Genomic DNA, 25,029 nt, shown 5'->3' on the forward strand with positions numbered 1-25,029 from the left:
GATACCAAGTTGAGCCTATAGATTGTTTGACATTCTCCTTTTAGTACTTCAATTGAGGGTATCTTACACAAGAAATAAAATCTACTACTTTTTAGGTGGATTTTGGCAATTAAGAGTTTCGAACTGTCAGTAAAGGCCTTTCTAGAAGCCTAAGCGAAAGAATTTTAAGCCTAATTCTAGAGCATTGTAGTGTTCATCTACAGTTTACTTTTCCGTCTGCAACATATCTTGAATAGCAAGAAAGTTAAAAAGAAAAAAATAGCGAGAGAATCTTTAAATTTTTCCGAGATGCATATCATTCATTCTGTCAAATCAATATTATTTTCAAAAATCGACGCTCAGTATAACACTAACAGAAAATGTGCAAAGAGAATCTCTACATTTGTCAAACAATTAAAAGTTGCAACTTCTGCTGATCAACAAACTAAAATGATTCTAGCAGAACGTAGCTATCGGCTCTGTTACAGAAAACTATAGCTAATGACTTTTCTATCTCTCTAATATCAGCTCTCTCACTTCCCTTATCTCAAACAACAATTGAGGATTGTACAAAGCCTGATAGTAAAAGACAACACCATTTGGTCCAATTTGCTATTGCTATTGCTAGTCCAATTATTGGAAGACGGAGAGTGCATGCCTGTAGATCTTGTATAGCATGGGATACTGAACTGGTATGATCCCTTTCAATTGAAGCCCACTCATCGAGGTAGGTGAGCTGAAGCAATCATTTCCAGAAAAAAATCAGTTTAAACAATAACGCCACATCTAAATAGAAATCATATTGTCTACTGAACAAATGAATGTGAGTTTTAACATCAGTTATGCTACAAAAACCTCATACTCCCCTCTCCTTCAACCCCCCTCCTTAAAAGAAAAAATGATATAGTTACATACTATTCTTCTGAACCCTGATTTTCAAACGATATCCAGATACAGAGAAGTCAAATCAGCATAAGGAAAGGAACTAGGAAGAAATCTGGAACAGTTAAAGGTAAGACCTGACTACAGACTATTTCTGTAAGAAAAAATCAAGCTCAAAATTCTAGGTTTAAAAGCTTTCACTATTATGAACAGAAGATATCTAAATTCACATATTCATATCAAACCTCAAGCATTTTGTGGGTGTCAGGTTCCAGATAACAGGACGATATCATATAGTACCTAAAAATGGTGCATTCTTCTGGCTAACAAGTGAATGCGTCCTACTCATACCTAATAGTTCAATTATGAGAAGAAACTCATCAGAAAAAGGAGACTACATTCATATAGTGTTCAATGATTTGAACTAAGCCAGAGGAAAATTCATGGAATTCCACATGAAATTCCTGCTTTCCATCGCTACAAACTTCAACCACAAGCCAATGATTGCCTATATCAAATTCCTTACACAGACGAGAAAAGACAAAAGATGTGGTCTAAACTCAAATCTTCATTTTGAACTGGATCATCCTATGATAAGGAAGTTCTAGAAATTTACAATCCACAGATTTTTCTGGAAAACACTAAAAACATAAAGATTAAAACATCAGGGATGATATTCGAATCATATGTTATAAGGATACATTACCTGTTCATTTAAGACTGCAATTCTGCAAAAAGCTTCAACTTCAGCTTCAGCTGTTGGAGTGCAGTTCTCTTTTTAATAACAGAAGCCCATAAATCCGACGTATTCCTCCAGACATTGTACAATGTTTTCTGCACAGGCGGAAATTTCAACTGTCAGTTAAATCATCAAAAAAGCAACAAAGTCGCTTATATGATGGGGAAATATCAGAAAGCTCCCAGAGAACATCAAGCCACAAAGATATCAGTCCAAGATTCCAACCTCACAAGACATAATTAAATAATAAATTAGAAAGTAAGAAGCCAATATTAGTAAGATAAATGAATGCCAGTTTTTCTATACTATTATAAAAAAAGGGTTTTAATCTGCTGCTTGTGATAAAAAAATTCATTAATTACAAATTTACAATCTTTCCCCTTCTGTATTACAATTCCAAAGGATGTCCATACCGCAGTCGTTTTTAATAGATTTTCCTATCATGCAGTACTTCTCCGGAACCAAATGAACATTTCCATGCATAAGATCACCATTAACCAATTTAGAAGAAGAGAACTCCGAGAGGTACATGGAATTTTTTTGAATGATTATAAGGTAACTAAAGAAATAAGTCTAAAGGCACACAATGAAATTTCGCAAGTTTCTGCGCGTGCAATGATGCATCTGACCCGTGTGATGACCTGGCCCATCGTCTCATGAGTTACCGTCTCGCTTCCCCCATTTTTTGCTTCTTTATGCTTCATTATCGGTAATTGGTGTGTTAGAGTTAATTCGAATTGGTTTTGGTAGGAAATGAGACACTTAGTCTCTTTAAGGAAGGTTTGGTTTGAAAAAGTCAACCGGATATTGACTTATGAGTTAGAGAGCTCGGATGTGATTGCCGGTGATTCGGTTAGCTTTGGGGGATGATTTGTGACTTAGGAGCGTGATCGGAAGTGATTTTGGAGGTCCGGTGTAGAATTAGGCTTGAATTGGCGAAGTTAGTGTTTTGGCGATTTTCGGTTGTTAGGTGAGATTTTAATCCGAGGGTCGGAATGGAATTCCGAGAGTTGCAGTAGCTTCGTTAGGTGATTTGGGATGTGTTTGCAAAATTTCAGATGATTCGGAAGTGTTTTGGTCGGATTTTTGATCAAATGCGTATTTCGGAAGTTTTAGAAGAACTTAGGCTTGAATCCGATGTAATTTGATGGTTTTGGTGTTGTTTGTGGTATGTTGATGATTGGAGCAAGTTCGAATGATGTCTTAGGATGGGTTGGCACTTTTGGTTGAGGTCCCGGGGGCCTCGGGGTGATTTCGGATGGCCAACGGGGTGAATTTTGGACTTGTTGCATTTCAGAAATTTCTGGTATCTGGTATTTTCGCATCTGCGGAAAAGGGGCCGCAGATGCGGTAAGGGAGTCGCAGGTGCGGTTTGGAGTCTTGAGGCAGTTTCCGCAGAAGCGGACGGTGGCCCGCATATGCGGTCACCGCAGAAGCGGTATTGGACCGCAGAAGCGGTCCTGGGCGAGTTAGTGAGTTCCGCAGAAGCGGATGGAAACCGCAGAAGCGGTAGTCGCACCTGCGGAAAGGTAACGGCAGATGCGAAAAGGACTGTTCAGAAAAAGGGATTTTAAAACTCATTTTGTTCCGCGAGCTTAAGTTCATTTCCTCCATTTTTGAGCAACCTTGAGAGCTTTTGGGCAGAGATTGAAGGTGATTTCGACTAGGTGTGATTGGAGGTAAGTTCCTTGACCTTAATACATGATCTAATGGTAGAATTAACATAGAAATTTGTGAAAATTCATCAAGAGAGGGTAAAACTAGGGCTTGGAAATTTGGTATTTCAAAGTGGGGTTTGAAGGGTCATTTGGGCTCGGATTTGGGAGTTTTTGGTATGTATAGACTCGTGGCGAGATAACGAATCCGATGATGTTAAATTTTTTGATTTTCGAGAAGTGGGCCCGGACTCGGGTTTTGCAAATTTCGTGAATTTCGATAATTTTCGAGTCTTTTCGATTGGGTTATGTTCCCTTAGCCTATTGTAACGTATTCGTTGTGGTATTGGCCAGATTCGGCGCGCGAGGAGGTCGATTCGAGAGGAAAGGGCATAGCGAGCTAGACTTTTGGCCAGCTAGAGGTGAGTAATGATTTTAAATGATGTCCTGAGGGTTTGAAGCCCCGGATTGCACAACGTAGTGCTATATTGAGGCGAGACACGCGCTCAATGACGAGCGCGGGGTCATTTACTATTGGGGATTGTGACTTGGTCCATCCCGGTTGATATTTTACCGCGTATTTGGCTAAGACTTGTTGTTTTTCCCTATGACTTGGGCTTATTGCCGACTATTTGAAATCCTTTGTGAACTTTCATCACTGTTTCCTCACTATTTGAAATATTACTTGAACTCAGTCCAATTAAATTACACTGTTTCATGGACTCAGCTATTTTTACTCAAATTTGAGATTTAAATGATATTTGAACTGATGTTTGAGCTGAGCACTATTGTTTTACTGATGCCCGAGGGGCTTATGATTGTTTTTGGACTGATTGAGGCCGAGGGCCATATGTGAGGATATGTTGAGTGATGTGAGGAGGCTTTCAGGCCTCGAGTGTTATGTGAGGAGGCTTTCAGGCCTTATGAGTGATGTGAGAAGGCTTTCAGGCCTTATGTTGATATGAGAAGGCTTTCAAGCCTTATGATGATATAGCGCTGGGGCCGTAAGGGGCCCCTCCGGAGTCTGCACCCCCATAGTGAGCGGGTACCCATGTGATTTGAGAGTGAGCCTGAGGGGCTGATGTTGTACTGAGTGATTGATACTGAGCCAGCGGGGCTGACACTGTATTGAGAGGTTGATATTGAGCCCGAAGGGCAGGTTTTTGATTGTTTCTCACTTGTTGAAAACATTTGTCTTGAACTGTTTTAAAAGAGAATTATTTGATTCTTCACTGTTTTACTGTTTAACTGATTTTACTGCTTTGAGATAGAGTTTCTTTGTGCCTTTATGAGATTTCATGCTTTCAGTCATTATTTATTTTTATTACTTACTGGGTCGGAGTACTCACATTACTCCCTGCACCGTGTGTGCAGATACAGGCAGAGCAGAGTTCGCCCCTGAGCGCTGATTCTTTCCAGACTAGGCGGTGACGAGGTAGTTGTTGACGTCCGCAGCCCCGTTTCTCCCTTATCTTCCCTTATTTATGTTATATTCAGACTTTGTACCTAGTTCCAGACTTATAGAATTTCAGTAGACTCTGTAGTAGATCATGACTTGTGACACCCCGATTTCGGGCTGTGTCGGGATGGTTTCCCTGTTATATCACTTTTATTCCGCACTTATGATTATATTATCTATGCTTCAGACTTATTCATGTTAAGTAAATTGTTAAAAGAGGTGTTGTTATCCCGTTGGTTGGCCTTGTGTTCACGAGAGGCGTCATCACGACCGGGTTCAGGAATTGGGTCGTGACAAGTTGGTATCAGAGCCTAGGTTACATAGGTCTCACGAGTCATGAGCAGGTTTAGTAGAGTCTCGCGGATCGGTACGGAGACGTCTGTATTTATCCTCGAGAGGCTGCAGAACCTTTAGGAAAAACTTCATATTCTTGAAATTCTTGTCGTGCGACTTTGTTGATCCGAGAACTAAACTTCTGTGTTCTATTCTCTCGCAGATGGCGAGGACTCGCGCTACTGGACGAGACGGACGACCACCGGTACCACCCACTGAGGGCACCAGAGGCCGTGGACGCGGTCGTGGTCGTGGTAGAGGCAGGGCCGCGAGGGCAGCACCTGTTGCTCCACCAGTTGCCCCAGCTCAGGATCAGACTCCAGCTGCAGACATTCCAGCAGCACCTGTTCAGGCACCGGCGGTGCCCATTGTGATTCTGGGTCTTCAGGAGGCCTTGGCTCAGATACTATCAGTTTGCACTGGCCTGGCTCAGGCAGTTTCAGCCACTACCGCAGCAGCTACTTCGCAGGCCGGGGGAGGCAATCAGACCCCCGCTGCTCGCACACCTAAGCAGGTAGTGCAGGGATTGCAGACACCGGGAGCACCTCCAGCTCAGCCGGTTGCACCAGTTCAGGACTTTGTGGTTCCAGCCATGCCAGACGATGAGCAGCGTCGTCTTGAGAGGTTCAGTAGGCTCTAGCCTCCTTCATTTAGCGGTGTTCAGGGCGAGGATGCCCAGGGTTTTCTCGACAAGTGTCAGCGTATGCTTCGGACGGCAGGGATTTTGGAATCGAGTGGTGTAGCATTTACCACCTTCCAGTTCACTGGAGCTGCCTTCACTTGGTGGGAGGCGTATGAGCGGCAGTGGCGTACGCAGGATTTTAAGTAAGCGGTGTCACAATTAGACGGTGAGTCATAAAAGTTAGGGGAGATGACAAGAGAGATGGAAAGCCAAGTATGAGTAGCAGTAAGCCAACACATGCAAAAATAGCAAATTGTAAAGGAGCTTACCTAATAGTTATATAGATAACTCTTATTAGTACCTGAACACCTATTGTGTTTGGTCTACTGGCTTGTTCCTTGTATTTTGTAGCATTTTGTAGCAGGGTCGGCAGTTCGAACCCGTGCAAACCGAACATCTCTTTTTAAATCAATAGGAGAAGATTCTCCAAAAAGTGAACCCATGCAAGCATAGGGAATCGAACACCTGACCTTCAGTTTGAAAGCTAAACGCTGGACCACTGGACTAAGACCTGGATTTGATAAGTGGTGTCACTTTAGATATTTTTATCCTTGTTTGTTTTTATATATCCTCTAACATAAATGAATTTAGTTAAATTTTTCGATGAAGCGGTGTCACGTGACAGCGCTTAGGACTACGTGCATCCGCCCCTGATGAGCGGCGTAGGCCGGCAGGTGCAGCACCTGGCAGGAGTTCTCCACTCTCTTCTTGGAGAAGTGGGTACCGCAGTCTCAGAGGGAGGAGCTGCGTAGACAGTTTGAGTGGCTTCGACAGGGAGATATGACTGTGTCTCAGTACGAGGCGAGATTTTCTGAGTTGGCTCGTCATGCCTCCTGGATAGTTCCGACTGATCGGGAGAGGATCAAGAGGTTTGTGGATGGTCTTAATTATCACCTTCGTATTCTGATGACTCGAGAGAGAGTTCTGGGTATTTCCTTTGAGGATGCAGTTGATATTGCTCGTGATATTGAGACGGCTCGCCGTCAGGATAGAGAGGAGAGGGAGGCCAAGAGGCCTCGAGGTTCTGGCAGTTTCAGTGGTGCTCCGTCTAGGGGCAAGTTCCAGCATGGTAGAGGTCGTTCTTTCAGGCCTCCTCAGCTGGCTCGTCCCGAGTATCGTAGGGCATCTACAGGCCGTGGTCATCAGGGGTTTCAGCAGGGCCAGTCCTCACTCAGCGCCCTTCCAGCTCAGAGTTCTTCGCGTGCCCAGTCTGTTCAGGGTTCTTCCGCGCCGAGTGCATCAGCTAGCCACTCTGGTGCGAGGGGTTCCCTTCAGTCCCATTCTCCAGCACCTGGGAGCTGTTATGAGTGCGGAGAGTTTAGACACATGTGGAGGTAGTGTCCTCGTCGTGCTGCTAGTTCATCATAGCAGAGGGGTCAGCCCTCGTCTTCTGCACCAGTTTCTTCAGCACCTGCCCAGTCAGCTAGGGGTGGGGGTCAGGCTGTTAGGGGTCGCCCCAGAGGTGGAGGCCGATCGGGCGGTGGCCAGGCTCGATTTTATGCTATCCCAGACAGGACAGATGCCCTTGCGTCAGATGCTGTTATCACAGGTATTATCTCAGTTTGCCACAGAGATGCCTCTGTTTTATTTGACCCGGTTCCACCTATTCTTATGTGTCTTCATATTTTGCTCATCATTTGTGTACGACCCGAGGGTGTCTTGCTTTACCTGTGCACGTATCTACCCCGGTGGGCGATACTATTGTTGTGGACCATGTGTATCGGTCTTGTATTGTGACTATTGGGGGTCTGGAGACCCAAGTTGATTTATTGCTATTGAGCATGGTGGACTTTGACGTTATTTTGGGCATGTATTGGCTATCTCCGTGTCATGCTATTCTGGACTGTCATGCTAAGACAGTCACTTTGGCTATACCGGGTGTTCCGAGGATCGAGTCGCGTGGTGTGACTGATTATGTCCTTAGTAGAGTGATTTCTTTCCTAAAGGCCCAGCGTATGGTTGGGAAGGGTTGTCTGTCATATTTAGCCTTTGTGCGGGATATCGGAGCTGAGGCTCCTAGCATTGATTCTGTTCCAGTTGTGAGGGAGTTTCCCAATGTTTTTCCTGCAGATCTGCCTGGCATGCCACCGGACAGGGACATTGATTTCGGTATTGATCTGGTGCCGGGCACTCAGCCCATTTCCATTCCGCCGTATTGTATGGCACCAGCGGAGCTGAAAGAGTTAGAAGGAGCAGCTTCAGGAACTCCTAGATAAGGGGTTCATTCGGCCTAGTGTGTCACCGTAGGGTGCACCTGTTCTATTTGTGAAGAAGAAGGATGGCACAATGAGGATGTGCATTGATTACAGGCAGTTGAACAAAGTAACAGTGAAGAACAAGTATCCCCTGCCTCGTATTGATGATTTATTCGACCAGCTTCAGGGAGCGAGGGTGTTTTCCAAGATTGATCTCCGTTCGGGTTATCACCAGTTGAAGATCAAGGATTCAGATATTCTTAAGACTGCTTTCAGGACTAGATATGGTCACTATGAGTTTCTTGTGATGTCTTTTGGGCTGACCAATGCCCCAGCAGCGTTCATGCATTTGATGAACAGTGTATTTCGGCCTTATCTGGATTCGTTTGTTATTGTGTTCATTGATGATATTCTGGTGTACTCGCGTAGTCAAGAGGAGCACCCGGGACATTTGCGAGTGGTATTGCAGAGATTGAGAGAGGAGAAGCTGTATGCAAAGTTCTCCAAGTGTGAGTTTTGGCTCAGTTCAGTGGCTTTCTTTGAGGCACGTGGTGTCCAGCAATGGTATTCAGGTTGATCCAAAGAAGATAGAGGCGGTTCAGAGTTGGCCTAGACCGTCCTCAGCCACAGAGATTCGTAGTTTCCTCGGTTTGGCGGGTTATTATCGCCGGTTCGTTAAGGGTTTTTCATCTATTGCCTCGCCCTTGACCAAGTTGACTCAGAAGGGTGCTCCATTTGTATGGTCGGACGAGTGCGAGGAGAGCTTTCAGAAGCTCAAGACAGCTTTGATCATAGCTCCAGTATTGGTGTTACCATCAGCCTCAGGTTCTTATACCGTCTATTGTGACGCTTCGAGAGTTGGGATTGGCTGTGTATTGATGCAGGAGGGTAGAGTGATTGCATATGCTTCTCGTCAGTTGAAGCCCCATGAGAAGAACTACCCTGTTCATGACTTAGAGTTGGCTGCTATAGTTCATGCTTTGAAGATTTGGAGGCACTACTTATATGGCGTATCTTGTGAGGTATTCACGGACCATCGCAGCCTTCAGCATTTGTTCAAGCAAAAGGATCTGAATTTGAGGCAGCGGAGATGGCTGGAGTTGCTTAAGGACTATGATATTACCATTCTGTACCATCCGGGAAAGGCCAATGTGGTGGCCGACGCCTTGAGCCGAAAGGCAGTCAGCATGGGGAGCTTGGCGTACATTCCAGTTGGGGAGAGGCCCTTTGCAGTTGGTGTTCAGGCTTTGGCCAATCGGTTTGTGAGATTAGACATTTCGGAGCCCAATCGGGTATTGGCTTGCGTGGTTTCTCGGTCTTCCTTATATGATCGCATCAGAGAGCGCCAGTATGATGATCCGCATTTGCTTGTCCTCAAGGACAGAGTTCAGCATGGTGATGCTAGAGATGTGACTATAGGTGATGATGGTGTGCTGAGGATGCAGGGCCGGATTTGTGTGCCCAATGTAGATGGGCTTAGAGAGTTGATTCTTGAGGAGGCCCACAGCTCGCGGTATTCCATTCATCCGGGTGCCGCGAAGATGTATCAGGATTTGAGGCAGCACTATTGGTGGAGGAGAATGAAGAAAGATATTGCGGGTTATGTGGCTCGGTGTCTCAACTGTCAGCAGGTGAAATATGAGCATCAGAGACCGGGTGGTGTGCTTCAGCAGATGATTATTCCCGAGTGGAAGTGGGAGAGAGTTACTATGGATTTTATGAGTGGCCTTCCTCGGACTTCGAAGAAGTTTGATTCGATTTGGGTGATTGTGGATCGGCTGACCAAGTCTGCGCACTTCATTCCGGTGTGTACTACCTATTCTTCGGAGCGGCTGGCAGGGATCTTTATCCGAGAGATTGTTCGGTTGCATGGTGTTCCAGTGTCTATTATCTCAGATAGAGGTACTCAGTTCACTTCCCAGTTTTGGAGGACTTTTCAGCGAGAGTTGGGTACGCAGGTGGAGTTGAGCACGGCATTTCATCCTCAGACGGACGGACAGTCCGAGCATACTATTCAGATATTGGAGGACATGTTGCGTGCCTGTGTTATTAATTTCGGAGGTTCTTGGGATGAGTTCTTGCCACTCGCAGAGTTTGCCTACAACAACATCTATCAATCCAGTATTCAGATGGCACCGTATGAGGCCTTGTATGGGAGACGGTGTAGATCTCCAGTTGGTTGGTTTGAGCCCGGCGAGGCTAGACTATTGTGAACAGAGTTGGTTCAGGATGCCTTAGAGAAGGAGAAGTTGATTCAGGAGAGACTTCGTACAACCCAGTCGCGTCAGAAGAGTTATGCGGACCGGAATGTTCGAGATGTGTCTTACATGGTAGGTGAGAAGGTCTTGCTGAAGGTTTCGCCCATGAATGGTGTTATGAGGTTTGGAAAGAAAGGAAAGTTGAGTCCGCGGTTCATTGGACCTTTTGAGGTACTTAGGAGGATTGGGGAGGTGGCCTATATGCTTGTTTTGCCACCCAGCTTGTCGGGCGTTCATCCGGTATTCCATGTTTCTATGCTCCGGAAGTATGTTGGGGACCCGTCTCATGTTTTGGACTTCAGCACGGTTCAGTTGGATGATGATTTGACCTATGATGTGGAGCCAGTGGCTACTTTGGGTCGTCAGGTTCGGAAGTTGAGATCAAAGGATATAGCTTCGGTGAAGGTGCAGTGGAGAGGTCGGCCCGTGGAGGAGGCTACCTGGGAGACCGAGCGAGAGATGCGGAGTAGATATCCTCACCTGTTTGAGGCTTCAGGTATGTTTCTTGACCCGCTCGAGGACGAGCGTTTGTTTTAGTTGGGGAGGATGTGACGACCCGGCCCGTCGTCTCATGAGTTACCGTCCCGCTTCCCCCATTTTCTGCTTCTTTATGCTTCATTATCGCTAATTGGTGTGTTAGAGTTAATTCGGATTGGTTTTGGTAGGAAATGAGACACTTAGTCTCTTTAAGGAAGGTTTGGATTGGAAAAGTCAACCGGATGTTGACTTATGAGTTAGAGAGCTCGGATGTGATTGTCGGTGATTCGGTTAGCTTTGGGGGATGATTTGTGACTTAGGAGCATGATCGGAAGTGATTTTGGAGGTCCGGTGTAGAATTAGGCTTGAATTGGCGAAGTTAGTGTTTTGGCGATTTCCGGTTGTTAGGTGAGATTTTGATCCGAGGGTCGGAATGGAATTCCGAGAGTTGCAGTAGCTTCGTTAGGTGATTTGGGATGTGTGTGCAAAATTTCAGATGATTCGGAAGTGTTTTGGTCGGGTTTTTTGATCAAATGCGTATTTCGGAAGTTTTAGAAGAACTTAGGCTTGAATTCGATGTAATTTGATGGTTTTGGTGTTGTTTGTGGTGTGTTGATGATTGGAGCAAGTTTGAATGATGTTTTAGGATGGGTTGACACTTTTGGTTGAGGTCCCGGGGGCCTCGGGGTGATTTCGGATGGCCAACGGGGTGAATTTTGGACTTGTTGCATTTCAGAAATTTCTGGTATCTGGTATTTCCGCATCTGCGGTAGATGCGGAAAAGGGGCCGCAGATGCGGTAAGGGAGTCGCAGGTGCGGTTTGGAGTCTTGAGGCAGTTTCCGCAGAAGCGGACGGTGGCCCGCATATGCGGTCACCGCAGAAGCGGTATTGGACCGCAGAAGCGGTCCTGGGCGAGTTAGTGAGTTCCGCAGAAGCGGATGGAAACCGCAGAAGCGGTAGTCGCACCTGCGGAAAGGTAACGGCAGATGCGAAAAGGACTGTTCAGAAAAAGGGATTTTAAAACTCATTTTGTTCCGCGAGCTTAAGTTCATTTCCTCCATTTTTGAGCAACCTTGAGAGCTTTTGGGCAGAGATTGAAGATGATTTCGACTAGGTGTGATTGGAGGTAAGTTCCTTGACCTTAATACATGATCTAATGGTAGAATTAACATAGAAATTTGTGAAAATTCATCAAGAGAGGGTAAAACTAGGGCTTGGAAATTTGGTATTTCAAAGTGGGGTTTGAAGGGTCATTTGGGCTCGGATTTGGGAGTTTTTGGTATGTATAGACTCGTGGCGAGATAAGGAATCCGATGATGTTAAATATTCTGATTTTCGAGAAGTGGGCTCGGGCTCGGGTTTTGCAAATTTCGTGAATTTCGATATTTTTCGAGTCTTTTCGATTGGGTTATGTTCCCTTAGCCTATTGTAACGTATTCGTTGTGGTATTGGCCAGATTCGGCGCGCGAGGAGGTCGATTCGAGAGGAAAGGGCATAGCGAGCTAGACTTTTGGCCGGCTAGAGGTGAGTAATGATTTTAAATGATGTCCTGAGGGTTTGAAACCCCGGATTGCACAACGTAGTGCTATATTGAGGCGAGACACACGCTCAATGACGAGCGCGGGGTCATTTACAATTGGGGATTGTGACTTGGTCCATCCCGGTTGATATTTTACCGCGTATTTGGCTAAGACTTGTTGTTTTTCCCTATGACTTGGGCTTATTGCCGACTATTTGAAATCCTTTGTGAACTTTCATCACTGTTTCCTCACTATTTGAAATATTACTTGAACTCAGTCCAATTAAATTACACTGTTTCATGGACTCAGCTATTTTTACTCAAATTTGAGATTTAAATGATATTTGAACTGATGTTTGAGCTGAGCACTATTGTTTTACTGATGCCCGAGGGGCTTATGATTGTTTTTTGACTGATTGAGGCCGAGGGCCATATGTGAGGATATGTTGAGTGATGTGAGGAGGCTTTCAGGCCTCGAGTGTTATGTGAGGAGGCTTTCAGGCCTTATGAGTGATATGAGAAGGCTTTCAGGCCTTATGTTGATATGAGAAGGCTTTCAGGCCTTATGATGATATAGCGCTTGGGCCGTAAGGGGCCCCTCCGAAGTCTGCACCCCCACAGTGAGCGCGGGTACCCATGTGATTTGAGAGTGAGCCCGAGGGGCTGATGTTGTACTGAGTGACTGATACTGACCCCGCGGGGCTGATACTGTATTGAGAGGTTGATATTGAGCCCGAGGGGCAGGTTTCTGATTGTTTCTCACTTGTTGAAAACATTTGTCTTGAACTGTTTTAAAAGAGAATTATTTGATACTTCACTGTTTTATTGTTTAACTGATTTTACTGCTTTGAGATAGCATTTCTTTGTGCCTTTATGAGATTTAATGCTTTCAGTCATTATTTATTTTTATTACTCACTGGGTCAGAGTACTCACATTACTCCCTGCACCGTGTGTGCAGATACAGGTAGAGCAGAGTTCGCCCCTGAGCGCTGATTCTTTCCAGACTAGGCGGTGACTAGGAGTGACGAGGTAGTTGTTGACGTCCGCAGCCCCGTTTCTCCCTTATCTTCCCTTACTTATGTTATATTCAGACTTTGTACCTAGTTCCAGACTTGTAGAATTTCAGTAGACTCTGTAGTAGCTCATGACTTGTGACACCCCGATTTCGGGCTGTGTCGGGACGGTTTCCCTGTTATATCACTTTTATTCTGCAATTATGATTATATTATCTATGCTTCAGACTTATTCATGTTAAGTAAATTGTTAAAAGAGGTGTTGTTGTCCCGTTGGCTGGCCTTATCTTCACGAGAGGCGCCATCACGACCGGGTTCGGGAATTGGGTCGTGACAACCTGACATTAGCATAGTGCTATTGGAGATGTCTATTATACAATAGCCTCAGCTGATGAACATCTTCTATGTGGTTAGTTGCCTTCTTCCCCTTGTTAATATCTGCAATAAAGCTGAGGACAGAAGTAGAAGTTTTGGGTTGTCTAGATGGACTAGATGGTCTTATCCGAGAAGGACTTGGCCCTCTAGATGGTGTACTTGGGACTGATCTTGTTCGAGATGGACTGACTCCTCTAGATGCAGAGGATGATATAACAGATGCCTTATTCGGTGACGGAAGTCGTGATCCAGGAGCTGAAACAGTCTGAGATCTAGCTACTGGATTCCCTTGTACTGTTCTTTCCAATGAACTCGAAGATGTGGACTTCTGCATTGAAAGTGATACTATCATCTACTGACAGAACTCTACCTTTTACTCTATCATCGGATGATACTAGTGACAGCAAGTCGCTGGAAGATTTTTGCAACGGTTTGGTATAACCATCCAATGATAATCTCCTCAAGGAAGGCGTGACTCTGAGTGACTAATTGGCTCAATTTTACTATTCTTATCACTCAGATCAACACTTCTGTTCATAGTACCAGATGATACATTCCCACCCATTCTGCTTGGCCATCGAGCTGATCAACTAATCGAGCATTGAAACTATCAACTGGTCTAGAATTCTCTGCTTGATCAGCAGAATTCTTTCCCTTCAATGGACTCCTCCTCCTCTCAGGTGTTGCCTTTCAAGAAGCAGGAAGCGTTTCGCCCTGTTTCTGCACTACATTTGATGATGGCCTCAAAGTACGATCACATAGAGCATGAGAAACAGGTTTTTCTCTCTTACTTACAGGTAAAGAAAAGGTATCCGACTGAAACGAAACGCTGAGACTCCTCATTGTTGAGGGCCACAAAGATTCTGGCAATCGATTACCTCCCAACTTTCTGGACAACAATTCTTCCGCAGATGTATCCTGTACAGGTGTTGACGGTCGTGATGTAGTACTGGTAGGTGATGAAGGCGTGGTGGGGCGTTTCCTTTCAGCCGATATGGCTCGTTTAGGCAAGGACATTGTTGATGTAGTAGTTCCAGTTCTTGTGACATTTGGAGAAGAGCAACGTCTAACGCCAGAGGATGCTGCTGATGGAGTAGGTGACATGTACCTAGAACTAACTTCTCTGGTTCTTGGCCTACGGATGTTTCCATTGTTCTTTTCCAATGTTGAATTCTGCTTCTGTAATGCTAACTTTGATTCATACACATCCATCCAAACTGTCCAAGATTAGACAGCATTGATATAATGATATCCCCTTTGTTATATTAATAACAACTTAAGCCATTCTTGAAAAGCCCAGCTCTCAAGAACCCAACTTTAATCTAATGAATTACACACCAATGCCAATAAAGTAAGATCCTTTTCTCAGCTGTAAATCTGCCACAAAAATTCGAGGCTAAAAGTAAGATATACTAAAGATAAAATTAAAGAAGGAATAATTAATATACCATTTGAAAAGAAAAAGGATGATCAAAAGAATACATCATTACAGGCACCCAGATCTGAAGAAGAATCAATATTAAAATCCCAGCCAATAAATTGCAAATTCTTGTTCTATAATCACAATGATCAATACCCAAAACCAGGTAGATCAAGCAAATGTCAAGAAGTCAATTAAAAGAGGAACCCCTATGCTAATATTTGCCAAATCAGTATTATTATCAAGACAAGAATGTACATTGGCACGCAGAGAAAAAAATTTAACAATTGTATGCTTGTTAAAGAAAGAGAAAGAGGTTATATTAACCTCTTCCCTCGAAATGGGTAAGTATAGTGGGAGATGGGGTGGGTGTAGGATAAGAAGTAGGACTAGGAAATGATGCACAGGATAAGAAAAGCTTCTCTCATTTACATTTTTTTAATTTTTTATTTATTTTTTTTACTTTTCCACCTAATGTCCAATACACGCTTTGAGACCGGATCAATTCAAATTCATACAAAAAAAATTCCAGTTTGGAGGTATAGTTGCTCCATATCAATGACGACTCAATTCGCATTGCTTAAACTCGAAATTTTTAAGAATGAAAGCCTATTTACCATTCCTCGACCATAACTTTTGGTAATTTCTTTATTCTTTTTGTATCTCTTTCCTTCCCATTCCTAATACATGTCCTACTCCTAATACATATGAGATTAGGGTTATCTACTACTATTTACACAATGAAATTAACATTCCCCCTCAAGCTGGTGCATATAAATCATATGTACCGAGCTTGTTACATATATAACTAATACGAGGACCAGTGAGGGACTTGGTAAAAATATCAGCAAGCTGATCATTTGACTTTACAAATTTTGTAGCAATATCTCCTGAGAGTATCTTTTCTCTAACAAAGTGACAGTCAATCTCGATGTGTTTTGTTCTCTCATGGAACACTGGATTTGACGCAATATGAAGAGCAGCTTGATTATCACACACAAGTCCCATCTGACTAATCTCACCAAATTTTAGCTCTTTGAGCAACTGTTTGATCCAAATTAGCTCACACGTGGCCATTGCCATTGCTCGATATTCTGCTTCTGCACTAGACCGAACAACCACATTCTGTTTCTTGCTCTTCCAAGACACCAAATTTCCTCCTACTAAGACACAATATCCAGACGTAGAACGTCTATCAGAAGGTGATCCTGCCCAATCAACATCTGAGTATCCAACGATCTGCTCATGGCCTCGATCTTCAAACAATAAGCCTTTGCCTGGAGCTGATTTTATATACCGAAGAATGCGAACAACAGCATCCCAATGACTATCACATGGAGAATCCATAAACTGACTCACAACACTCACAGGAAAGGAAATGTCAGGTCTAGTCACTGTGAGGTAATTTAATTTACCAACCAACCGCCTATATCTTGCAGGATCGCTAAGAGGCTCCCCCTGTCCTGGCAGAAGTTTAGAATTCGGATCCATCGGAGTGTCAACAGGTCTACAACCTGTCATTCCTGTCTCCTCAAGAATATCTAAGGCATACTTCCGTTGTGAGATCACAATACCTGAGCTAGACTGAGCGACCTCAATACCCAGAAAATACTTTAATCTGCCCAGATCCTTAGTCTGAAAGTGCTGAAAGAGATGTTGCTTCAACTTACTAATACCATCCTGATCATTGCCGGTAATAGCAATATCGTCAACATAAACGACCAGATAAATACAGAGATTTGAAGCAGAATGTCGATAAAATACAGAGTGATCAGCTTCACTACGAGTCATGCCAAACTCCTGAATAACTGTGCTGAACTTACCAAACCAGGCTCGAGGAGACTGCTTTAGACCATAGAGGGACCGGCGCAACCGACATACAAGGCCACTAGACTCCCCCTGAGCAACAAAACCAGGTGGTTGCTCCATATAAACCTCATCCTCAAGGTCACCGTGAAGAAAAGCATTCTTAATGTCCAACTGATAGAGAGGCCAATGACGAACAACAGCCATGGATAGAAAAAGGCGGACTGATGCAATTTTAGCCACGGGAGAGAAAGTATCACTGTAATCGAGTCCAAATATCTGAGTATATCCTTTGGCAACAAGACGAGCCTAAAGTCGATCAACCTGGCCATCTGGACCAACTTTGACTGCATACACCCAACGACAACCAACAGTCGATTTACCTGAAGGAAGAGGAACAAGCTCCCAAGTACCACTCGTATGTAAAGCAGACATCTCGTCAATCATAGCCTGTCGCCATCCGGGATGAGACAGTGCTTCACCTGTAGACTTAGGAATAGAAACAGAGGACAAAGATGACACAAATGCACAATGGGATGATGAGAGACGATGGTAACTTAAACCGATATAATGAGGATTAGGATTAACTGTGGACCGTATACCTTTTCGTAGTGCAATCGGTTGATTAAGAGGAGACAAGTCCGCAGTATTAGCAGGGTCAGGTGCAGGACGTGAATCAGCTGGGCCTGATGCTGGGGGCGGACGACGATGATAAGTCAGGAGTGGTGGAGCTGTAGAAGGTTGAACTCGACTAGGTGGTGGCACTGGAGCTAGAGTTGGTGGAACTGGACTAGGTGGTGGCACTGGAGCTAGAGTTGGTGGAACTGGACTAGGTGGTGGCACTGGACTCGGTGGTGATACTGGAGCTATAGGTGGTGGAGCTGGAACTGGAACTGTAGGCGGTGGAGCTATGGAGGAAGATGAATGGGAGATAGGGACTGAATCCCCAAAAGAAGGAACAGGTAGCACTTCAGAAATATCTAAGTGATTAACTGGACCTGTGAAGTATGATTGGGTTTCAAAGAAGGTAACATCAGCAGACATAAGAAATCGATGAAGGTCAGGAGAATAACATCGATATCCCTTTTGCGTTCTCGAGTAACCCAGAAATATGCACTTAAGAGCACGAGGAGCTAACTTATCTTTTCCTGGAGTAAGGTCATGAACAAAGCACGTACTCCCAAAGACACGGGGTGGAAGAGAGAACAAAGGTAAGTGGGGAAACAGGACAGAGAATGGAACTTGATTCTAGATAGCTGAAGATGGCATACGATTAATAAGATAAGATGTAAGAACTGCATCCCCCAAAAACAGAACTGTAGTAGGGTACGAGCAGTTTCAATAAGATGTCTATTCTTTCTTTCAGCTACCCCATTTTGTTGGGATGTGTACGGACAAGATGTTTGATGAATAATCCCATGGGAGTTCATAATTTGCTGAAATGGGGAAGACAAATACTCTAGGGCATTATCACTACGAAATGTGCGGATAGAAACCCCAAATTGATTTTGAATTTCAGCATGGAAGGTCTGGAAAATAGAAAACAACTCAGATCGATTTTTCATCAAAAATATCCAAGTGCACCTGGAATAATCATCAATGAAACTGACAAAGTAGCGGAATCCTAAGGTAGAGCTAACCCGACTAGGACCCCAAACATCTGAATGGACTAAAGTAAAAGGTGACTCTGCTCGATTGTCAAGACGACGGGGGAAATGGGAGCGGGTATGCTTACCGAGCTGACACGACTCACACTCTAGAGTGGACAAGTGAGATAAGCCAGGTACCATTTTCTGAAGTTTTGACAAACTGGGATGTCCTAACCGTTTATGTAATAAATCTGGTGAATCAGTAACGAGAGAAGTTATTGGAGGAAGATAAGATGCGAGTCCATGTGATTTTGCAAGGATAAGGTAATAAAGTCCATCTGATTCACGTCCGGTACCAATGATCCGTCCTGTACTGCGTTCCTGTATAAAAACAAGGTCATCAAGAAATAGAACAACAGATTTAAGTGATTTGGCTAAGCGACTAACGGCTATGAGATTAAAAGGACTACCAGGAACATAAAGAACTGAGTCTAAAGGTAAGGAAGGAAGTGGACTTGCTTGACCTATTGCAGTTGCCATGGCTTGAGACCCATTGGCCATTGTGACTGTTGGAAGAGATTCAGAATATGAGATACTAGTGAAAAGAGATTTGTTACCAGAAATATGATCAGATGCACCTGAATCAATGACCCAAGACTCAGAAGGTGAAGATTGGGAGACACCGGTCATGCTACTATTTGTTGGAACAACGGAGGTTAATCCTGAAGATGTGTGTTTACGTGCTTTGTACTGAAGGAACTCAATATAATCCGGTAAAGAAACCATCTGAGTTGGATTCATTGCATTTAATCCAACCGATTGTGCGTTAAAGGCTTCAGGTACGAATTCCATTATAATATCGTGCCGGAAAAAACAGAAAATTACTGGGATCACTGTTCACGCCGGAAAAATCACTGTAGCTCGCCGGAAAAAAACTCAAAGTGGTCGGAATTTGATTTGAACTAGATGGGTAGGCTCGGAATTGTGAGTAGAGAAATCTGTCCTGAAGAAGTTTTGCGGAAAAGGGGCCACGCGCCGGCGCGTGGGATCGGAGCTTCGCCGGAAAATTTCTTCCGGCGGCGCGTGGGGGGTCTTCTGACGGAGATATTTTAATGGGCTGGTCGCCGGAGGCCGATCTACTTCGTGGTGGTGTTGGTTTTTGCACAACACTGACGAAAAGTGATGTTTTGTTACGGACAGCCTCTTTAGTCGTCGGAAAATTGTACGGTAACGAGGTCTTTCTTCCCGGAGGCCGCTGGAATGATGCACAGCGACAATTTCTCACTGATGCTCTGATACCATGTGAGAAAGCACAGAAGAAAATATTATTGATTAATTAAGACAATGATACACTGAGCCCTATATATACACAATACATGTCTTACTCCTAATACATATGGGATTAGGGTTATCTACTACTATTTACACAATGAAACTAACAACCGGTACCTATTACCTCTCACAAGTACAAATATCAAATAACTTGGGATAGGTAATCCTGCAGAAGTAGCATATTCTTGGGCTGCTAAAAGCTTTGTGTGCGTAAAGCGAGTTCCTTCTACAGAAACAGCCAACCAAAAAGGTTGGTGGAAATCATTTAGCTGTTGGAAGCCTGACTGCAGTGGAAGACCGAAAGAAGAAATAAATGCAACAAACAAAAGTAGAAGATACAGTCCAAACTGATAAAGGTCGAAAATAGTACCTTCAAGGTGTTTTCATCCTTGGCCCAGCTTCTCTCAAGACTAATATAACCAGAAAACCACATTGACCATCCCAAAACCTGAAAAGTAAATATTTCCTTTACCTTTATATTGAGCTTACGAAGATGGAATTGTGAGAATGTACGGGAGAAAATATTACTGATTAAAATAATTACAATGTTACAATGAGGCCTATATATATAATACATGTTCTACTCCTAATACATATGGGATTAGGGTTATTTACTACTATTTAACTATCAAACTAACACTCCCCCTCAAGCTGGTGCATATAAATCATATGTATTGAGCTTGTTACATATATAACTAATATGAGGACTCGTGAGGGACTTGGTGAAAATATCAGCAAACTGATCATTCGACTTCACAAATTTTATAGCAATATCTCCCGAGAGTATCTTTTCTCTAACAAAGTGACAGTCAATCTCGATGTGTTTAGTTCTCTCATGGAATACTGGATTTGACGCAATATGAAGAGCAGCTTGATTATCACACACAAGTCCCATCTGACTAATCTCACCAAATTTCAACTCCTTGAGCAACTGTTTTATCCAAATTAGCTCACATGTGGCCATAGCCATTGCTCGATATTTTGCTTCTGCACTAGACCGAACAACCACATTCTGTTTCTTGCTCTTCCAAGACACCAAATTTCCTCCTACTAAGACACAATATCCAGACGTAGGACGTCTATCAGAAGGTGATCCTGCCCAATCAACATCTGAGTATCCAACGATCTGCTCATGGCCTCGATCCTCAAACAATAAGCTTTTGCCTGGAGCTGATTTTATATACCGAAGAATGCGGACAACTGCATCCCAGTGACTATCACAGGGAGAATCCATAAACTGACTCACAACACTCACAGGAAAGGAAATGTCAGGTCTAGTCACTGTGAGGTAATTTAATTTACCAACCAACCGCCTATATCCTGCAGGATCGCTAAGAGGCTCCCCCTGTCCTGGCAGAAGTTTAGAATTCGGATCCATCGGAGTGTCAACAGGTCTACAACCTGTCATTCCTGTTTCCTCAAGAATATCTAAGGCATACTTCCGTTGTGAGATCACAATACCCGAGCTAGACTGAGCGACCTCAATACCCAGAAAATACTTTAATCTACCCAGATCCTTAGTCTGAAAGTGCTGAAAGAGATGTTGTTTCAACTTACTAATACCGTCCTGATCATTGCCGGTAATAACAATATCGTCATAAACGACCAGATAAATACAGAGATTTGAAGCAGAATGTCGAGAAAATACTTCCGTTATGAGATCACAATACCTGAGCTAGACTGAGCGACCTCAATACTTAATCTGCCCAGATCCTTAGGGTACGAGCAGTTTCAATAAGATGTCTATTCTTTCTTTCAGCTACCCCATTTTGTTGGGATGTGCACGGACAAGATGTTTGATGAATAATCCCATGGGAGTTCATAAACTGCTGAAATGGGGAAGACAAATACTCTAGGGCATTATCACTACGAAATGTGCGGATATAAACCTCAAATTGATTTTGAATTTCAGCGTGGAAGGTCTGGAAAATAGAAAACAACTCAGATCGATTTTTCATCAAAAATATCCAAGTGCACCTGGAATAATCATCAATGAAACTGACAAAGTAGCGGAATCCCAAGGTAGAACTGACCCGACTAGGACCCCAAACATCTGAATGGACTAAAGTAAAAGGTGACTCTGCTCGATTATCAAGACGCCGCGGGAAATGGGAGCAGGTATGCTTACCGAGCTGACATGACTCACACTCTAGAGTGGACAAGTGAGATAAGCCAGGTACCATTTTCTGAAGTTTTGACAAACTGGGATGTGAAAACCTGGGTGAATGGAGTTTTTTAAATAAAAAAAAATGATACGATGTTTACTTATAAGCAATCCTTGGCATATTATCATTTATCTCACACATGTTTCTTCTCCTTCCATGAAAAAAAAACATTTATGCTTCTCAACAGAAAGTAGAATATCTTTATTTTTAAAATGGTTCTGAGTTATGGTCTCTGTTAATGTGACTAAGCCGCCAACCTGTCCCTTCTTGAGTTCTCAGTCAAATAACTATGGGGATGATTCAAAGTTTTCGAAGGCAAAGAGAGAGAATGACATGTCAAGGTTTTCTTAAGTTAAGAAATGGATGCTTCTAGAAATAAAGAGAATTTCGATGCTTCAAGAAAGAGAAATTTTAAGTTGAAGTAGACAAGCACCTGAGCTATAACCCATCCGACAAGCCAGTCAATGTCACTTCTATGGTTGGAGATTACTAGTGCATCCTCTTTTCCTGAAACCGGTTACTATCAAAAATCAATAAAACTTACACAGCAAAAAGAAAGATATAGACAACCCTATCTCGCAAAAGAATTCAGGTAACAAAACTGACAGAGTTTTCTTACCCATCAAATCATAAGTTTCTTGATCTGTGTATAACTCAACCTAGCAGGAAGCACAAAATACTACATCGTTAGTCTTAAAACACAATAGAAATCAATATGATAGAATGTTTCTAACGCATTCTTTTTCTCACCTAATCAAAAAATTCTTCTTCGAGAAAACTAACTTAATTTTGTATTCCAGATGCATAAATAAAAAGGCACAACGCCTGCTGCCACATGCATGGTCAAAGTCACGGAATAGTACTTAGAGAAATGGGATGAACTTCTTCTTTACTTCCTACAACAGACCATCATATAGTCCTTTTTATCTAATGGAAAAGATTGTATCACATTTTTCTTGAGCTCTTAAAGAAAGCAGGAGTTTAAAATGCTAAATCGATACCTATGGATATGTTATTTCAGATGTGGAAAATACGTTATCACATTTATGTAGAAGCACAATTAAGTTATCACCAAGAATATTGTGATTCTCAATTCCAGTAACTTATTTGGAAAAAGGAAAATCAGTAACTCAAGTTATGACATCTAGCACAAAATGTAAATAGTTAGAAATACATATAAGTAAACAGTCATATTTAGTACTAAAAGTCTTCAAACACCTTAACATTTGCCCACCAGTCGAAAAGCCATATGAGTTCCAACCATAACAATTCTGTAACTTCTTTATTGATTCTTATGTATATGTTTTTCGAACAGGGTCGAACTAGAATGAAGAGAAGTGCCTGAAAATAAAAACAAGTTGAAGATTGTAATGGATGGAAGATGTATCGTCCCCAAATTACATTAACATGCTATAGCCCGCGATCTCAAGGATTCTCTTCATAAGTATAAGCCTATATATTTAGTTAATTACATTTGTTGGTTCACTGATTTTCTGGAAACTACATAAATAGCATAGGAAGCTGCAAAGCCACTTTGCAAACTTAAATAAATTTAAGTAAAACTCTAAGAAACAGGTTGTCAAATAACCAAAGAAAAAATTATAGTTATATATACAGATAGTAACTACTAATATTTGACAAAAATGAGCAACTAATCATAACATTGAACAATGATATCCATAAGGTCTCAAATTCAAATCTCAGCGGGAACAAAAATCACTAGGTGATTCTTCCCATTTGTCTAAGCCTTGGTGGGCAGAATTATCCTGTACCAGTGCTGGTGGGAGGTCGCAGGTATGCGGTGGAATAGTCGAGGTACGCGCAAGCTGCCCTGGACACCACCATTATTAAAAAATCCATTAACAATGTGGACATGAAAGGGACAATTCTTTAAGTAAATCAAGAATGTTGAAGCCATAACATGCATAAAACAACCGAAAAATGCAAAATGCGACGTGGGATCTAATCCAAAAACTTATTACATCCAAAATAAAAAAAGATTATTACATAATAATAAGGATAAAAAATGGGGGTACCTGAATGAAGTTGATAATGAGGCCGGATAAAAGGAAGAGAAGACCAATAGGAAGAATAATGGCGGCTGCGATTGCCATTTCTGAGATATTAACCACATCAATTAAAGAATAATATTGGATATAGAGATTCAAGAAATGGGAGAGAAGTTGGGGTGGTGAAAGAGAGATAGATGTGTATAGTTGGCAATCCGATCGTTTGTACAAATGAATGATTAGTTTAATGGGATTAATTCATATGATTGACACAGCGACTGGCGACTACTAGCTTTTAAGAATTTAAAACTTTAATATATACACTCCTAGCTAGTACTTTGTTTTAGCAAAGGGAAATGATTTCTCGGCCACTTAAACTTGAATCAGTTTGTAAAGTCGATACATAAACTTACAGTTTTTTCATTTGAACACTCCAACCTGACGGATAGAGTACTAATAAACCACTTTAATCATTGACTATGCTTATGTGACAGTGATATAGGTGATTGATAATAGGTGAATGTGACTATAATCACACCTTAAATAATCACCTTCTTGTGTAGTTTTGATGCTAAAAGTAATGACAAAATGCTCTTATTAGTGCTTTTCATGATTTGTAGGTGATATATGTATAAGGAAGGCTAAGGAGCAGTTCTGGAGTTAAAAGTGATGAAAAAGAGGCCAACTGTGAAATTTCCCAAGTGACCCGTGCAAAACAGGCCGAAGATTCAGAATACTGGATCCACCGCGGTTCCACCGCGACCGCGGCAGAACCGCGGTGGGAAGCAGCTGCAGAACCTCAGTGATTCCGCGAGGGTGTTTGGCCGCGGTTCTACCGCGACCGCGGCAGAACCNATTCATACCTGAGGTGGGTTGGCAAAGGCTTCAATTCTAGCTTAGGGGGTTCCTCGATGGATGGTTTAGCTGGAGGGGTCTCTCTCTTTTCTAAGTGTAAGGGCTCAAACTCCAGATTTCTCTCCCAGAACCCTTTACCTTCTAGTGCCAACACCCATTCCGCCAAATCCTCACCATTCACTTCATCCAAATTTGTCAAACATGCAGCAAGGGGATCCTCGACCGTCAACGCTTCATCATCAGCCTCTACAATTACATCTACTGCATCAATAAGGGAACAATTTG

At 42.9% G+C, this 25,029-nt stretch overlaps 1 protein-coding gene and 1 pseudogene across 4 annotated transcripts; both read right to left on the minus strand.

The window, feature by feature from the left end:
* Nucleotides 1–298: 298 nt before the first annotated feature.
* On the minus strand, nucleotides 299–24,105 carry LOC109210705 (1-acyl-sn-glycerol-3-phosphate acyltransferase 2-like). Of its 4 annotated transcripts, none has more exons than XM_019374155.1 (8): nucleotides 23,917–24,105; nucleotides 23,099–23,221; nucleotides 22,500–22,539; nucleotides 22,314–22,387; nucleotides 20,086–20,163; nucleotides 19,840–19,999; nucleotides 1,568–1,695; nucleotides 299–715 (listed from the first exon to the last, which is right to left on the minus strand). In XM_019374155.1, the coding sequence occupies exons 1-7, from the start codon at nucleotides 23,992–23,994 to the stop codon at nucleotides 1,640–1,642; spliced, it is 609 nt and encodes a 202-aa protein (XP_019229700.1). In that variant the 5' UTR covers nucleotides 23,995–24,105; the 3' UTR covers nucleotides 299–715; nucleotides 1,568–1,639. The 4 variants fall into 4 exon arrangements, with proteins under 4 accessions (XP_019229700.1, XP_019229702.1, XP_019229704.1 ...); XM_019374157.1 differs by lacking the exon at nucleotides 23,099–23,221 and adding an exon at nucleotides 23,653–23,706; XM_019374159.1 differs by lacking the exon at nucleotides 23,099–23,221.
* LOC109210704 lies at nucleotides 13,939–15,467 on the minus strand (annotated as a pseudogene).
* Nucleotides 24,106–25,029: the final 924 nt, after the last annotated feature.

The sequence above is a fragment of the Nicotiana attenuata genome, unplaced genomic scaffold (genome assembly GCF_001879085.1).
Source record: "Nicotiana attenuata strain UT unplaced genomic scaffold, NIATTr2, whole genome shotgun sequence".
Taxonomy (NCBI): Eukaryota; Viridiplantae; Streptophyta; class Magnoliopsida; order Solanales; family Solanaceae; genus Nicotiana; species Nicotiana attenuata.

What these genes read in the sequence shown, in the direction of transcription:
- LOC109210705 (XM_019374155.1), bottom strand. Translation starts at nt 23,994, where the DNA reads ATGGCAATCGCAGCCGCCATTATTCTTCCTATTGGTCTTCTCTTCCTT. An exon ending in AGAAACTTATGATTTGATGG is followed by an intron (nt 22,388 to 22,499) that starts GTAAGAAAACTC and finishes AACCGGTTTCAG; the next exon opens with GAAAAGAGGATGCACTAGTA. An exon ending in GATATTTGTACTTGTGAGAG is followed by an intron (nt 1,696 to 19,839) that starts GTAATAGGTACC and finishes CCGCCTGTGCAG; the next exon opens with AAAACATTGTACAATGTCTG.